Source organism: Suricata suricatta, chromosome 10 (genome assembly GCF_006229205.1).
Source record: "Suricata suricatta isolate VVHF042 chromosome 10, meerkat_22Aug2017_6uvM2_HiC, whole genome shotgun sequence".
Lineage (NCBI taxonomy): Eukaryota > Metazoa > Chordata > Mammalia > Carnivora > Herpestidae > Suricata > Suricata suricatta.
The window spans coordinates 87,210,926-87,228,355 of record NC_043709.1 but is presented as its reverse complement, the minus strand read 5'-3'; the positions used below and the strand labels follow the sequence as shown (position 1 = coordinate 87,228,355).

General features: G+C 35.2%; 1 protein-coding gene across 1 annotated transcript in view; it reads left to right on the top strand.

Moving 5' to 3' along the window:
* The window catches only part of AEBP2 (AE binding protein 2), a 60,616-nt gene that overhangs the window by 40,607 nt on the left and 2,579 nt on the right, over positions 1-17,430 (top strand). The window contains exons 4-7 of the mRNA XM_029954676.1: positions 1,865-2,051; positions 5,970-6,094; positions 11,591-11,658; positions 15,123-15,236. Coding sequence (XP_029810536.1) covers positions 1,865-2,051; positions 5,970-6,094; positions 11,591-11,658; positions 15,123-15,236 — 494 coding nt within the window. The remainder of the gene's footprint in view (positions 1-1,864; positions 2,052-5,969; positions 6,095-11,590; positions 11,659-15,122; positions 15,237-17,430) is intronic.

Sequence of the window (17,430 nt, the reverse complement as noted above, 5' to 3'; positions counted from 1 at the left end):
AGTTCTTCAGATATATTTAGAAATAGCCATGATTTGCAGGGTGCTTCTGGATACACAGCGCGTGTGCATATATGTGTGTGTGTGTGTGTATATATATATATATATATATTTTTTTTTTTTTCATAAAATTATGTTCTTGCCTTCAAAATACATGGAGAAAGGATTAATTATAATACGTAGATAAGCAGTCTGAAAGTGTGAGGGTATCTTCAAAGGAGGAGGATGAGCTTTCTTTTTAAATTAATTAATTTGTTGTTGAATTTACATCCAAGTTAGCGTATAGTACAACAGTGATTTCAGGAGTAGATTCCTTAATGCCCCTTACCCATTTATCCCACCCCACCCCTCACAACCCCTACAGCAACCCGCTGTTCTCTATATTGAAAGTCTCATGTTTTGTTCCCTTCCCTGTTTTTATATTGTTTTGCTTCCCTTCCCTTATGTTCATCTGTTTAGTTTCTTAAATTGCTCATATGAGTGAAGTTATATGATATTTGTCTTTCTCTAATTTTGCTTAACGTCATACCCTGTAGTTCATCCACATAGTTGCAAAGGGATGAGCTTTTCATAAGTTGGGTATATTTAGAGAGACTTTGTGAATAAAGAAATGATCTCTAGCAGAGAGTTGTATTGTGTTTTTAGAAGTTTAAAATGGTAAAGTTGCCTGGATTGAAAGAAAGAGCCTGGAAATACGTGGTACTATCTAGGTAAACTGTATTGTATGTTGAACCACCTAGGAATAATGCGGTGGATTTATTTGGTGTTTGACATGATAGATTTGTGTGCTTGGAGTTTGGTTGTCAAGTCAGAATCTAAGTAAATTGGATTAGTTACTAATAGAAGAAGCCCTGGAAATGTAGCTATGGATTTTGCTGTGGGGATCATTTTGAAAATGGCTTTTGTTTTAATTAGTAACATTCATTTGTTTATTAGATGTCACACACTTTGTTCTGTAGCTAATTTGTATATTATAATTTTAGTCCTATCTAAACATTCTGCATTCGCTGTTGAAGTAGCAGATCTGCCAGGTGACTTGGGTAGTTTTCTCAGTCTTGCAAGTGCAGAAGGCTAAAGAAGCAGTATTTAATGGAACTTACAGAGAGTTGGAAAAGACCAACCCTGAGCGTAAATCTCTGAGTAGCTGGATCTAATCGTTTTAAAGTCATTATCACTGTATTTCTTCCCTGTTACAACAGTGTAGAACAGTAGGGAGGCCCCTTGAAGGTATTGAAGTAGTATATATGGTTAAGATAAAAATAATTTTAGACATCTAGGGGTCCCTGGGTGCCTAGGTAGCTCAGTCAGTTAAGCATCTGACTCTTGATTTCAGCTCACAGTCATGAGATTGAGCCCCTCGTCAGGCTCTGCACTGACAGCACAGAGCCTGCTTAGGATTCTTTTCTCTCCCTCTCTGCTCTTCCCCTGCTCATGTTCACTCGCTCTCTTTGTCTCTCTCTAAAATAAATAAACCTTAAGAAAGAAATCTAGGAGTCCCAAGTCGTTGTCAGGATATATAATTCTCTGATTTAAAAACAAGTTAATTGTTTTTCTTAGCAAAGTGATTAGTTTAAAGCCCAATTTTTCTGGGGGAGAAGATTGCACTATTTTTGTCTTGCATATAGTGGGAAGAGCAGTAAACTGGAGAGTCATGACACTAGAGTTTTATTTTCTGGCTCTGCCACTGCCTAACGTGTATTATTTTGGGTACCTTGTAAAAAAGGGTATAGTTATCTCTCATAGTTCCTATCTGGGATGGTTCCATAGTGTGACTGATTTACTTCTGAAAATAACAAAATATTCACTCATTCATATTATAGTTGTGCCCTGCATGGCATCCCTGACATCCTTTTTTATTTTTATTTAGTGTGTTGTGGGTGGCTGCAATGCCAGCTTTGCTTCTCAGGGAGGGCTCGCTCGCCATGTACCCACACACTTCAGTCAGCAGAACTCCTCAAAAGTTTCTAGCCAGCCAAAGGCCAAAGAAGAATCTCCTTCTAAAGCTGGAATGAACAAAAGGAGAAAATTAAAGAACAAAAGACGACGTTCATTACGTAAGTTTTTCACTAACAATCTGTATGTATTAGATATTTTTTGTTTCTATCTTGGGCTTTCATACAAATTTATGTTTTACTGTTCTTTAACTCTGCTTGTGTATTTTTGTTAACAGTAATAAACAGATGGGATCTCTTGGGTTTAAGTGTGAGAGTTCAGTGATGTATGTTTTATCTTAGTTAAGGGAGGGTAAGTATATGTGGTCTAAGAATACAAAATCTGTATAGAGTTAGACTTTGGGGGTTCCTTTGATTCTGTTTTAAATAAGAAAATTTAAAACATGGAAATATTGGTATTTTAGAAATTTTGAACATGTTAAATGTAATAATGAAGTTAAAGTAACCAGTCTGCTCCAAAGTGGTATGTGTGAATAGCAAAACTATTTGTAGTGTGTGTCTCCGTACTTGAATGTGTTATGTGACACATATGTGTTTACTAACCAGATTATGAAATATATCCTCAATATTTAGGCTGTAACCTAGATAATAAGGCTTATACATCGGGGAGCAGGAATTGACATTGAAATTCTAGAGCCTAGCCTGGTGCCTGGTTCGTGGTGTCAGCTGGCTGATTCAGTACATCCTAAATGAAGATAGGCTTGACTGAAGCTATTATTGTAAGGGAGTCCACTGCAAGCGTGAACTAGAAAGAAAAAATAGATTGTGCCTTACCTTTTCGCCTGTGATTTGATTAGAATGTATAAGAGTCTCCAGACACTAATCCAGACTAGAAAGCTTATCTCTAAAACGTTAAATTTTTTTTGTTACTACAAATATACAGTGGACAAATGAACAAACCATGGGTGACAAACTTTTCTAAACTCTCTTTTAAGTTTCCAGTTGTTGAAATAAATGTTTATTTTTCAAAGTTGGCTATTGAATTTAGGATATGGATCCATTTTCCTTTTGACTTCCTTTTAGAAAAACAGAAATGACATCTGTTTTTTTTTTACTTGAATATTTATGTGGTACTTGCAGTCACACACAGATTACTAAATATATATTATGGTTTTCAAAATTGAGAATAACTTCCACCTTTTTGACTCAATAGCTTCATTATTATTTTCATCTCAGTGTATAGATAGTAATCATTTAAATTTACTGACTTTTTAAAAATATTATTAGGTAGTACCTATGCAATTTACTAGTTCCTTTAAGGAGAATGGTCAGTTATATATTTAGTTTTTTCTTAGAAAAGGAGGGATTGGTGCCTGCTTAAGTTATGGCCTCTTTTGAGAGTGTTATTTTTTCCAGTATTAACTAGTAAAACAGGCTGTACAGGGAGAGTGGTGGGGAGAGAGGTGTTTTTGTTTCCTGTCTTATGAGGAGATAATAAGGATAATCCTGAGTATATGAACTGTAAAAGATTGAAGAGCTTTCATTGTGAGCAGTCACTATTAAGATTTGAGTGGCAGGGTTGCTGCTGTTGAGTCCATTCTTTCTTTAAAAATGTGCCCATCTATAGCAGTGCATGAAAATCATCAGTTTGCTAGTACCTTCCTCAGGTAATCCAGAAAGGTCATTTTCACTTAACTGGGAGAGAAGTACATTAACGAACAGTAGAACTGCAGCTTAAGTCATTTTCTGTTTGATATAATTTTTTAAATGTAGTTTAAAGCTTTTCTGTTTTGACATACTTCAAAGTTAAAATGGAATGAAGAGTACAAATAAATACTTGTATAGCCTGCATTTAGAGAATATGCCTTATATACATACTTTTTTTTTTGTCCTAATTACAACGTATTCTAAGAATGCATCTACTAAGAATGTTCTTTTATATAACTATAGTACTATTCTTGGGGAGGATACCCATAATACCTAAAGGGTAAAAAGAAATCAGATAATATGTTTAGTTTTGAACCACAGGAAAACAGAATCTCTATTTTTGTGGTCTTCAGAGGTTTTTGATTGTACAGCTCATCAGTTTAAAAAAAAAAAAAATACTTGGGCACCCAATCCCAGTGTGTACTTACACAGGTCATGCTGCTGATGCACATTATGAAACAATTACCAAGAAGGGTATATTAAAAAACACTGAGATTGAAAAAAAAAAATAGTGGTGGTATTTTCTTCCCTTACCCTAATGGATCATGACAAGACCTGCTTTGGAGACTATTATTTTAGTTTGTGTTTTTCCTAAGTGCTTATCCTGCTCAGGAAAAAGTGTATTTGGAGAGCATGGACAGAATAGAGTACACTTTATTTTTTTTTTCATTAGCCACAAATCTAATAGGAAGGGAATTTGTTTCTCAGTGTTAAGTAAAATCATGACTTTTTAAATCTATAAATGTTAGATATTTTTTCTTACTTGTGGGTTCTGTTGGTTTGTTACTTGATGTTGTTTTGCTTATTTCCTTTTGAAGAAAGATCCAGTAGAAAAAGAGCTATTTAGGATGTTGTATTGAGTATGCCAAATGGTGAAAACATTTCCCCACATAAGTTCTGGTGGATTTACGTAGATGAGAACTCTGTAATTAGTAGAGGAAAATCCAGTTCACACAGTAGTAAATCAGAATAGTGTGGTAAATCAGCATACATGTAATTCAGAATTTGCTGTACCAGGCAGTCAAGCCATTTCTTTTATTTTCAATAAAATCTAATTCTTTTTATTTATTTATTTATTTTTTTTATGTTTTGAGAGACAGACACAGCGCGAGCAGGGGAGGGTCAGAGAGAGAGGGAGACACAGAATCTGAAGACAGGCTCTAGGCTCTGAGCTGTCAGCACAGAGCCCGACACGGGGATGGAACCCACGAACCGTGAGATCATGACCTGAGCTGAAGCTGGACACTTAACTGACTGAGCCAGCCAGGCGCTCCAATAAAATCTAATAATTAGAGATGATCTTGAAAAATTAGTATTTGTATTAGTAAGCTCCACAATTGTAAAAAAGAAATTATGAGCAATGTTATTATTAGGAATAAAAAATAGCACAATTTATAACACTAGTGGGATGAAAATAGAAATTTAAAAAAGGTTCTTACCAAATTAAATTCTTAGTGTATAGTTTTGTGATTACACTAAAAGATTGCTTACTCTAGGTTTGTGAGTTTATTTTTAAAAGTAATATAAGCTTGTTAATATAAACGGCTTTGTGACTTAGGAAGGCATTTTTTTACATGCATTTCTTTTTCCTAAACTGGCTGTTGTTATCTTCATTTTGACAAATAAGGAAGCAGTCTAAGTAGATTAAGCAGTTTGCCTAGTTGCACAGCTAATAACTGGTGGAATTGGCAGTTAAGAATTTTGGTGGACTCTTGGGCATTCAAGGATGTATTCATAATTTTCTTAGATTGTTGTTGGAAGAGTTATTTACAATCAAGAAAATAATTGTCAAGAACTCTAAGATAATATTACCAGTTTTTCAAATTTGCAAATTTTTTAAAGTTTATTTATTCAGGTAATCTCTACACCCAGTGTGAGTCTTGAACTCATGACCCTGATATCAAGAGTCGCATGTTCCTCCAACTGAGTCCCACATTTGGAAAGTTTTTGATTATATGTTAATATAGAATATTCATGACATGTATTTTATATGTTTGGCTGTGGCGCATTAGGTCTCAATGTGGTGATAGAAGGAGATACTCATCAGATTGTTGAAAATGCAGGATTGGGATCAGGCGAGATGCTGGAGTACAATATAAAATTACATGGAAAAGATAGCTGAAATGTGGACTTATGAGGTCTGAGGTTAGAACCTCACACACCAAATGGCACAATTAAGCCACATTCACTCATTAGCTTTTGTGTATTCTTCTTGTCAGCTAGACCCCATTATTTAAACACCAGATAGTTACTTGCTGATTGTTTTAATCCTTATTACATTTTTTGTAGAAAATGGACTATTTGACTCTTTGGCAGATTGTTACACTTTTCTAAATTCTAAATATTCTTTACTTCTTTTGTGTTGACTTTTAGCACGACCACATGATTTCTTCGATGCACAAACACTGGATGCGATAAGACATCGAGCCATATGCTTTAACCTCTCAGCTCATATAGAAAGTTTAGGGAAGGGACACAGTGTTGTTTTTCATAGTACTGTAAGTATTTGTTGTTGTTGTTTTTAAATTATATGTAGGTTTGCAAGAACATGTATTTTGACTTTAACAATCATATTTCTAAACTGCTCAAAATCTAAGAAAATATATTTTAACAAAATCACAAAGTTTTGCTTTACCAATATTTTGAAAATTACTTGTATTATTGGTTATAAAGCAAATACAGTTAACTCTTAAGCAACACAGGTTTAAACTGCACAGGTCCATTTAAACTTGGACTTTCCCCCTGATAAACATAGTGGAAAGTACTGTAAATCATCTTTTCTTATGGTTTTAATATTTTCTTCTAGTTTACTTGTAAGAATGTAGTATATAATATATATTATGTGCAAAATATGTATTAATCAACTGTTTATGTTATCGGTAAAGTTTCTGGTCAACAATAGGCTGTTAAGTTTTGAGGGAATCAAAAGTTCTATGTTGGTTTTCGACTGGGGGAGTGGTTGCTGGCCCTTAACCTCTGGGTTGTTCAAGAGTCAACTTTATATTTTACCACAGTTCAACATTTTGATGATTTAGTTGAATATTTTAGCCTTTAATTTGAGGTATTTAGGAAAATTAGGGCGACATTTGGGCTGGTATGCATTTGGAGATCAGGCTTTGACCTTATAATTAGGTGTCTTTTCTGGTTTCCTCATTTGTAAATTTAGAGTATTAGACTTCTTTTAACTCCATCCCTGGGTGCTTACATGCTTATCCCTCAGCTTCAGAAATATATCCAAAGTTGGTATTAAATAGAAATAAGATCATGGCCATCAAATTAAAGATTTATGAAGGAGGGAATTTAATTTTGAGGTTTATGTATGTATTTTGAGAAAGACTGATATATTGTGAGTGGGGGAGGGGCAAGGAGCTAGAATCCCAAGCAGGTTTTGGTGCTGCCACCACAGAGCCCAACATGGAGCTTGAACTCAATGATATTGTGAGATCAACCTGAGCCAAACCAAGAATTAGATGCTTAACCAACTGAACCCTCCAGGTGCCCTGAGGAGGGAATTTTTATTTATTTATTCTAATGATATATCTCAAATTTCTGTAATCGTTTCTGACACATAGTAGACACTCCATTTATTTGCTGAATGACTGTGTTGTTCAATATAGGAAAAGTACCAAAGCAATAAATACTTTATTTTTTATTAGCTAGGAGGTAACAGAGTCATTCTTTTTCCCATTTTATTATGCAGTCATCTTTATTTTTTTAAGTGGTTTTTAAAAATGTTTATTTATTTTGAGAGAGAGACGAAGAGAGGAGCAGAGAGAAAGGGAGAAAAAGAATCCCAAGCAGGTCCCCACACAATGCAGAGCCCAGCACAGGGCTTGATTTCATGAACTGTGAGATCATGACCTGGGCCAAAATCAAGAGTCAGAGGCTTAACCAACTGAGCCACCCAGGCACCCAAGGTAAATTTTAGATCAGACCTTGTTGATAAAAATCCCTGGAGAATGAGATTATTTAATTTTGACTGTTGAAATACAAAATCTACTAAATTTAGGTTTTAGTTTTTAGATCAGAATGGACAGGAACCAAATACAAAAGATTAGTATTGATACCAATTTCTCTACTGGTTTGAATATTTTTTTCCATCTCTTATAACATTGAGGTTTTGTTGGGTTGCATTTTTACTTTCCTTTAATGTATATTTCCAATGAAAAATTCCCAATTTTGATTATGCTTGCCAGAATTAAAGGCAAGAAAGGTAGAAGATTAGACACAAAGCAAGGGAGCCATTTACCTGAGAGGAGAGCACGTGAAAGGTGTGAGTTTGGGTTTGAGGAAAGGTGAACCATATTCTCTTTTAAAGAAAATTGGATTTAAGAAAAAAGAACATTGATTTTAAAGAAAATTGAATTAAAAAAAAAAAACATTGGAGGGGCCTCTGGGTGTCTCAGTCAGTTAAGTGTCTGACCTTGGCTCAGGTCATGATCTCATGGTTCATGAATTCAAGCCCCACGTTGGGCTCTGTGCTGACAGCTGAGAGCTTGCGGCCTGAGTCTCCCCCTCTCTCTGCCCCTTCCCTGCTCGTTCTCTGTCTCTCTCTCAAAAATAAACATTAAAAATGGAAATACAGTTAGGTAAATAAGAATGAAAAAAATGAAAGGAAAAATAGAGTCTGTGAAGGCAAAAGTTAAATGGCTGTACTGGGAATTTTGTTGGGGTTCATTCAGCAGATTAGGGGCTTGTTCACCAGTGATGGGTGAAGTCTTCCTTTGAAGTTTGATAACATAGGTTTATGATTTGGTCTATAATTGTTCTTTTTTTTCAAAGGTTAATAAGATCTGGTCACCAGACCCATAGTCTGGCATTAGTACTCCTTTGTCCATTCACTTAAGTACTGAGCACCTAGTTTGTACTAATGACTCAGCAGGGCACAAAACTGGTTAAAACAGGTAACAATAAAATGTGTCTAGTGGAAGAGACATAATGAAGAAGATGAAATAGTAAAATTGTAAAAACAAAGCGAGGGTATGAACCATTCAGTTATTAAGGAGATGAACATCATTGCTAGAGGGAAAATCAAGTATAAAATTTCAAAGTGGGAATATACCAGGTATGTTTGAAAATATGCCAAGTATGCAAGAAGGTAGAGTGAGTAAGAGTTAAGTCTTGGAGCAGGTAGAACCTTGTTTGACCAGAACCGGGGCTTTTATTCTTTGTGTGATGGGAAGCCATTGAAGAAGTATGAGTAGCCATGGTCTGATGTGATTTTTTTGTAATTTTTATTGAGGTATAACAAATAAAAACTTTGCCCATTTAAAGTAAACAGTTCTATGAATTTTGACAATGGTGCTTACCTGTGAAACCACTACCACTGCCACAGTTAAGATACAGAACATTTCCCATCTGTCAAAGATTTTCTAGTGTAATTCTGTAGTTCATCTCTGCCTCCATCCCCTACCCTGGTGAACTCTTCTCTCATGTGGATTTTAATGTGCTCACTTGGGTTTCTGTGTTGAGAGCAGAATGTAGGTCAGGATAGGGGAAAAGGAGATCAAACTTTTTATCTCAGGTGAGCAAAGGCCAGAATATTTACTGTGGCGATACATAGAATGGTTAGATATGGAGAAAGGTTAGATTCTGGATATCTTTTGAAAGTAATACTGACCAAAATTATGGTTGGATCAGATCTCAGGTTTGGTAATGAAAGTAAGGTATTATCACAGTGTTTCTGGCCTGGGCTACTGGGCAAAATAATGAAGTTGGGTTATTTAATAGAGACTTTGGGGAAGGCAAATTGGGGGAGAGGGGAGTGTAAGGAGCTGTAATTTTGATACATTTAGTAGAGAATCTCCTTCCTCTTTAACTTAGGCAGATGGATGTAAGAGTTTGAGCCCAGAGAAGTAGTATGGCTACAGATACAAACATGGAAGCTTTCAGCATATTAGTGGTATTTAAAGGGATCAGATTGGAACTAAGTATAAATAAAGAAGTCTATGTGAGATTTGGGGTTTATCACTGATTTCAAAGGGCAAATAAATCTCATGAAATAATGGTTTGGTAATGAGCTAGTATCTCTACATATTAGCAATAGTGGTGACAATGATAAGTATAGTTGTGCTTTAAGAAATGAAGCATCAACATTCACATGCTTTCATTAGGGCGGCTTCCTGTGATGAAATCCTTAGGTTCACCATGGGAGGAAGAGTTATGGTCAAAAAAGTGAAGGTGATGATGTTAGGAGCCTGGAAAAAATTTTTTTTCAATTTATGGAGTCAAAACCATCTATGAAGATGAAAATGAGTTTTTAATTGTAGAAAACATTTGGGGGATTTTAAGAACATACAGCTATGTTTGTCATATAAGGTATGACAAGATTTTTTTTTCCGTAAGAACTAAGGAGTAGGGATGATTTGCATCTCAAATAACCTTGGGGAGGCATGAGCCACAAAGATAGAGTGTAATCTTGAGGAATGCTTCTTCCTGAGGAAAGTGGACGGGAGAGACATCAGTCTGGGAAAAGGTCTTCATTGGACATAATAGAAAAGAAAGGAGTTAGGTGGATGGGTTCTTCCCAGTTTCATGACTAGAAAGGTAAAAAAATTTTTTTTAATGCTTTTTATTTATTTTTGAGAGACAGAAAGAGACAGCACGAGCAGGGGAGGGTCAGAGAGAGAGAGAGATACAGAATCTGAAGATGGGCTCCAGGCTCTGAGCTAGCTGTCAGCACAGAGCCCAACGTGGGGCTTGAACCCACGAACCGTGAGATCATGACCTGAGCCGAAGCAGGATGCTTAATGACTGAGCCACCCAGGCGCCTCTAGAAAGGTTTTGATGGAGGTGGTTAAGTGTTAACAGAATCACTTCTTTTAGCAGTCTGATAGCCCATACTGCAAATTTAAGTTTACTAGTAATCAGATAAGCACTTATAGGAAATAACCGTACAGATAAGAAATAGTTTACAGAAAAATATATGTGTGAGGTGGTACTATGTTATGCAGTTTGCCCAATTTGTCTTCTTTAATTGAAACATTTTCTTCTGAGCCTTCTCCAGAAGAGGTCAGCAGAATCCTAGTTACTAGTCAGTTGACTTGCTGTGCTTGGTTCGTTTCCACTGTTTTTATATCTTATAATTTTGTAGAGGTATTTTGTTTCAGCATCCCTAGGTTTGTCTTTGGACTTTTAAATTATTCTCATTATCATGTCTAGAATTAGAGTACTTAACTGTTGGTTTTTAAGTAATGGGAGTTATTAAATGTTTTATTTTTTGTATAAAGTGCTGTTTTTAATATACTTCAGTATATTTTGAGGTGGCTGTTTGTAGCTTAAAGTTGGTAGAAATAACTGAGATTTAGACTATGAGAACACCAAAGTGCTAATTTTGCTAATATAGAAGTTGTAAGAGTTACAAAATACCATTTTAGTCAGTTATTATTTAAATGTCACCCTAATTTTCAGAATCTAGTAATGAATGACCAGTATATTGCCCTTTTTTCACTTTATGTTATATAGGTCTTTTTATATAGATTGATCTACTGTTTAACTTAGATCTGCAGATTCCTTATAATTGAACCCTAAACACTGATTTGGCTGTGTCATTTACAGTAACACAAACCACCCAGCAAACAACAAATATCTGGGTCATAAATTAATTACAGACTTCTCCCATCTTCGCAGTCATTGTTTCTTTACTGTCTTATTCTTTAAAAACATTTAAACTAATAATGGATTGTTGGTTGGTAATCTAGCTAATCTTCAGACTTTTAATAGTAAAATAAATAGCATTTTTAGTCCCTTAATGAAGTAATATGGTTATTAGTATTTGGGCATACAAAGTTTCTTCAAATCCTTTTTTTATTGTGAAAATATATGATCAAAGGTGAAGCTGCTACAAAATAGGTCAGAACAAAATATTGTGACAATATCTGCTCCAGGATATGAACACTTAAAAATTCTTAATTAAAATCAAAAGTGTTTTTTTACTGATGCATTAAAATAATGTTTACAAATAATTTTTATGATCTCTTTTATATCATTACTAGGTAATAGCTAAGAGAAAAGAGGATTCTGGAAAGATAAAGCTTTTGCTTCATTGGATGCCTGAAGACATGTAAGTATTTGAAATACTGTATAATGAATAGACTCTTATTTTCTTAAAATTTTTTTTTAATGTTTAATTTTGAGAGAGAGTTAGTGGGGAAAGGCAGAGAGAGAGAGGGTGACACAGAATCTGAAGCAGGCTTCAGGTTCTGAGCTATTAGCACAGAGCCCAGCATGGGGCTTCAACTCATGAACCGTGAGATTATGACCTAGCCGAAGTCAGATGCTTTAATCAACTGAGCCACCCAGGTGCCCCTGTTTTCTTTTACTTTTTTTTTTTTAATGTAATATATTGTCAAATTGGCTTACATACAACACCCAGTGCTCATCCCAACAAGTGCCCTCCTCAATTCCCATTACCCATATTCCCTCTCCCCCATATCCACCCTTAGTTTGTTCTCTTATTTTCTTTTTAATGTTTAAAAAAATTTTTTTTATGTTTATTTATTATTGATACAGAGAGAAACAGCACGAATGGGGGAGGGGCAGAGAGAGAGAGAGAGAAACACAGAATCTGAAGCAAGCTCCAGGCTCTGAGCTGTCAGCACAGGGCCTGATGCGGGGCTCAAACCCACAAACTGTGAGATCATGACCTGAGCTGAAGTTGGACACTTAACCAGCTGAGCCACCCAAGTGCCCCTCTTTTTAATGTTGTTTATTATTATTTGTTTATTTATTTATTTATTCATTCATTCATTTATTTTTAATGTTTATTTTTGAGAGTGAGTGTAATTGGGCCCGTCTGGGTGAAGGGCAGAAAGGGAGGGGGACAGAGGATCTGAAGTGACTTTGTACTGACAGCATGGATCCCCAGGTTGGGCTTGAACTCATGAACCGTGAGGTCATGACCTGAGCTTAAGTTGGATGCTTAATAACCAACTGAGTCACTCAGGTGCCCCACAGACACTTATATTTTTATTATGATCTTATACTCAAAGATTTAAGTTACTGTATTTTAATATAGAAGAAATTATAAAAGTTAGACTGCAATACATTTTGACCTATCAGGGTTAAAGAATCTGTGAAAGCTCTTACGGTACCTGACTCAAGGTACAGACTTTACAACTAGCTGTTTTTTTGTTTTTAATAAAAGTTGTAGCAATTTTTAATCATTTTTAGGATGTGATTATTTTATGATTAAAAAAGGTTTTTTTTACACTTATTTATTTTTGAGAGACAGAGTGAGACCAAGCACAAGTGGGGGAGGGGAGAGAAAGGAGAGACAGAATTCCAAGCAGGCTCCAGGCTTGAGGAAGCATTCAGCACAGAGCCTGATGTGGGGCTTGAACCCATGAACTGTGAGATCATGACCTGAGCCAAAGTTGGACACTTAACCAACTGAGCCACGCAGGTGCCCCTGTTTTTTACAATTTTTAAATGACCCTCATGCAGTACGCCAGTAGCCTTTGTTGTGCCTTTATTTGTATCGTTTGTTTAAAAAATTTCTAAACATTTTCTAGTTCACAGTCATAACAAAATGATTTGGCTAGTTTTCCAAAAGCATTATATTTTTTTGGCCCTGATGTTTCTTAATTAGATTTTTCATGTTTAATTTTCCTCTTATCATTTTTAAATGTTTATTTATTTTGGAGAGAGAGAGCACAAGTGGGGGAGGAGCAGAGAATGAGAGAGAGAAAGGCAGAGAGACAGACAGACAGCTTAAGCAGGCTCCATACTGTCAGTGCAGAGCTGGATGCAGGGCTTGAACCCATTCACTGTGAGAACATGACCTGAGCCAAAATCAAGAGTCAGATGCTTAGTTGACTGAGCCCCCTAGGTGCCCCTCCTTTTATCTTTTTATTAAAATTTTTTTTCTTGTTAGAAAAAGTAATAAAGGTATATCATAGAAGTTTGGGATAAAATCAGTAAATACCAAGAATGAAATGAATGGACTCTCATTGTGTATACTTGGGTTTTTCAGAAATTAATACTACATGGTTAACATTTGTCTTTGTTACTTAATATTTTTCTACAGTATTTCTCAGACTTCATTCTAAGGAGATGTTAATATGATGCAAATTTAGGAGTTCTTCAATAGATTTGAGAGTTTACAACACATAGTAGCATATTGGTAAAGAAATCTAGTTTTTAAAAAATCCTGTGACTACCAAATTTCCATTAATATAGAATATTTTCCACACACCCCATCCAGGTTTTGTGAGAATGCTACCGTAAAATATTTTGAAATGGCCTCTGTAAAATTTATTTAATGAACTCCTTTTTTTTGCTGCAACACTAAAGTTACTCATTTTTCTCTATTGTTAAAGAGATATTAAGATCTGTCAGTACACAAACTATGCAAAATGTTAATGGGTTTCAATATGCCTTGCCTTCCTAAAAGTTTGTGCCCATTATAATCCTACCTACTACATTAGAGAACTTATTTCTCTGGTTTGTTATTAACACTGTTACCATTCTTACATTTTATATTTCTTTGATTACAAGTAAGATAATTTTTAAACCGTTTTTATCTTTAGTGAATTGCTGGTTTGTATCCTGTGTCTCCCCTAACGAATATTCAGCTGTTTCATACTGATTTGTAAGGGCTCTTTTTATATTAAGGTTATAAACATAGTTTCTTTAAAATATATTCAAGTATCGAGGCGCCTGAGTGGCTCAGTCAGTTGAGCGTCCGGCTTCGGCTCAGGTCATGATCTCACGGTTCATGGGTTCTAGCCCCGCGTCCGGCTCTGTGATGACAGCTCAGAGCCTGGAGCCTGCTTCGGATTCTATGTTTCCCTCTCTCTCTGACCCTCCCCTGCTCGCACTGTCTCTCTCTGTCTCTCAAAAATAAATAAAAAACATTAAAGAAAATATTCAAGTATCTTTGTATTTTTAGTATATTGGATGTTGATTAGTAAAGATATCAAACTAATTGCTTCTGTTTGAACTTCCTGATATGATTAAATTTCTTTGAAATTCAGGACTTTGGTCACATGTGCATTTTTAAAGTAGAGTTTAATTTGCCTGAGTATTTACTTATTTCTTAACTTGGTGTTAGCATAAGGAATATAGTCAGTAGTACCATAATAATTTGATATGGTGAAAGAGTAATGTCTAGAGTTGTCAAATTACTATGTTGTATACCTGAAACTAATAATAACATTGGATGTCAACTATAATTCAATTAAAAAAAAAACCTCATTGTCACATTATCCATCAATTTGAGCTCAAGCATGACTTTTACTCAGTGGACTAAAAGACAAGGCAGTGTTTTATAATGTGTGTTTCTAAGTTTGATATAGCTTTGCCACCAAAAATTCCTAATTCATTCCCAAATTCGTGCCTGAAATTTCACTATCCTTTTTTAGCTAGGACTCTGCATCCCATTGCTATTTCTTTGGCTTCTGAGAAACTTGTTAACGTCTGTGACTCAGTCATGCTAGCAGAAAAGTCTGGGTATTGTGAAGTCATATGATAGGGTAAGTTTAAAATTAATGCTATTTCATTGATGACTTGTTTTTTAATTCATAGTCTGCCTGACGTGTGGGTGAATGAAAGTGAACGACATCAATTAAAAACTAAAGTAGTTCATTTATCAAAGCTACCCAAAGATACTGCCTTGCTTTTGGATCCAAACATATACAGGTAATTTAATTCTTGATTTGATGTTTTAATTTTTGAATCATAGTCTTAAATTTCCCTAAATTTTGGATATAAGGTTAGGACTTATTTTAAGTACTGAATTTCAGTACCAAGCATAGCTTGCTTTCTGGAGCTTTGTATATGGAAATTATATTACAAAGGTTTATAAATTATAGAATCCAGAAAGATAATTATTTTGGTAAAGTTTATATGCCAGGTTAATTCCAGATTTATCTTATATAGCTTAGATTGTAATGTCTATATATATGTGTGTGTGTGTGTGTGTGTGTGTATATATATATTCATATTCATACACACACAAACACTATTTTGAAAATAAATGCCTTTTGTTTAAGTATGTAATTCTTTTTATAATAGACTTGTGGATCTGGGAATATGCTGCAAATGCCCTAACATACCATGAATGATGAAGTTTATAAACTTCTACTCTACCCAAACTTTTTAGAGCAGTTTAAATATTGTTGTGTTTGTTTTTAAGAGGTAGCTCAGTGTTTACATTGCTAATAATTTTCTGATCTGACCTTTGTTTTAGTGTGCTGTGCTTATGAAGGTATAGGGGGGGAAGGAGAAGAGACCAACATTTCTGACTATGTGCTGAGTCACTTTGCTAGGTGCTTTACATACACTTCATCCTCACAGCAGCCTGTGAAGTAGGTGTTACTGTCTCTTTTACAGATTGGAAAACTGAGGCAAGAGTTTAAATAGCTTGCCTAAGGTTGCTCAGATAGGATATGACTGAACTCCACACTGCCTCCATCAAAGGATGTATATTAGGGTGATTCAGAAAGTGGGGGAAATGCTTAGAAGGCACTCTTTATGAGCAGATTTTCTATGTTTTAAGAAATGAGTCTCAACTTGATATGTATTTTGCATAAGAATATGTTGAATAAGATATAATAATTGATAATCCCAAATTTTATCCCAAATGTGAATTTTAACTATCATAAAGAGATTCTGCCCTATGCCAAATTCTGAAGCAGTTAAACACTCTGAAGGTTCTGTTCATTCTATTACTCAATTTTTTGGAATGTTATTCAGTATAATAGGATTTCTATAATTTAATGTATCTTCTGAGAATGAAATTCTCACTTAATGAATGAGCCTTGCCTTGTAGAAACATCAAGATTTTCCCTATTCCTCCCAAAGTATTATTTTTTAAGTTTATTTATTTTGAGAGGAGAGAGAGGGCAGAGAGAGGGAGAGAGAATCACAAGCAGGCTCCACGCTGTCGGCATAGATGCTATCTCAGAGCTCAGTCCAACGACCTTGAGATCAGGACCTGAGCTGAAATCAAGAGCTGGGTGCTTAACTGACGGAGCCCCCAGGCCTCCCCCCCTCCCCCGGATTGTTTCAGACATCTTCTAGTGCCGATGCTGATAATAAGTACAATAAAAGCTTGTTTTTTGTGGGATGGAACTGTGTTATTAAAAAATTAACTAGCATAAAACATGGTGAAATTACCTTAAGGGAAGGGAATGAGGGAAATCCATTATCAAAAATGTGGCAAAGTCACGATTTACCTTTTTCTTTACAAGAAAAATAATTGAATATTCTTTATTTACTGGTACTTAATTTAGGGTTTATTTCTGCTTACTCTTTGAAGGGAGTAATTAAAATTAGCATTCTAAAAGAGTGATATTTGGGGAGAACCACCCTGCTATTAGAACTGGTTGTAAACATCCCTGAAGGCACAGAGTTGACAAAGGGGCATGCATCTTAATTATAAGATTCAGACTAACTTTTGTGTTTCTGCCTTGCATTCTACTTCCCCCTCTAAGGGTCTTTTTTCACAGACCAGCTTATTTTTGCTATTTTGTGTATATAGGAAGCAATTTAGATATATTTTAATGAAAGTGACATTTTAAAAAAATCATGTAGGTGCAGAACTACTGTTCAAAAGAGCATAGGAATTGCATTGTATGTTCTGAAAAGTGTTAAAGTCTGCAATTCTGAATTGATTTCATTCTTGGGTAATGAAGATGTTCTTAAGACATTAAATGCATCTGTGGAGGTTATTTCTTTTAACTTTATTACTGCCCCCTGTCTTACCATATAATTTTAAGTCTAAAGTTTAATGCTTCTGCTATTCCGGAATTAGAATGGAATCTTTCTTAAGGTGGTACAGATTAATAGAACTGGCTACATTTGCTGTGGTGTAATGTGTGAGTGAGGGCTG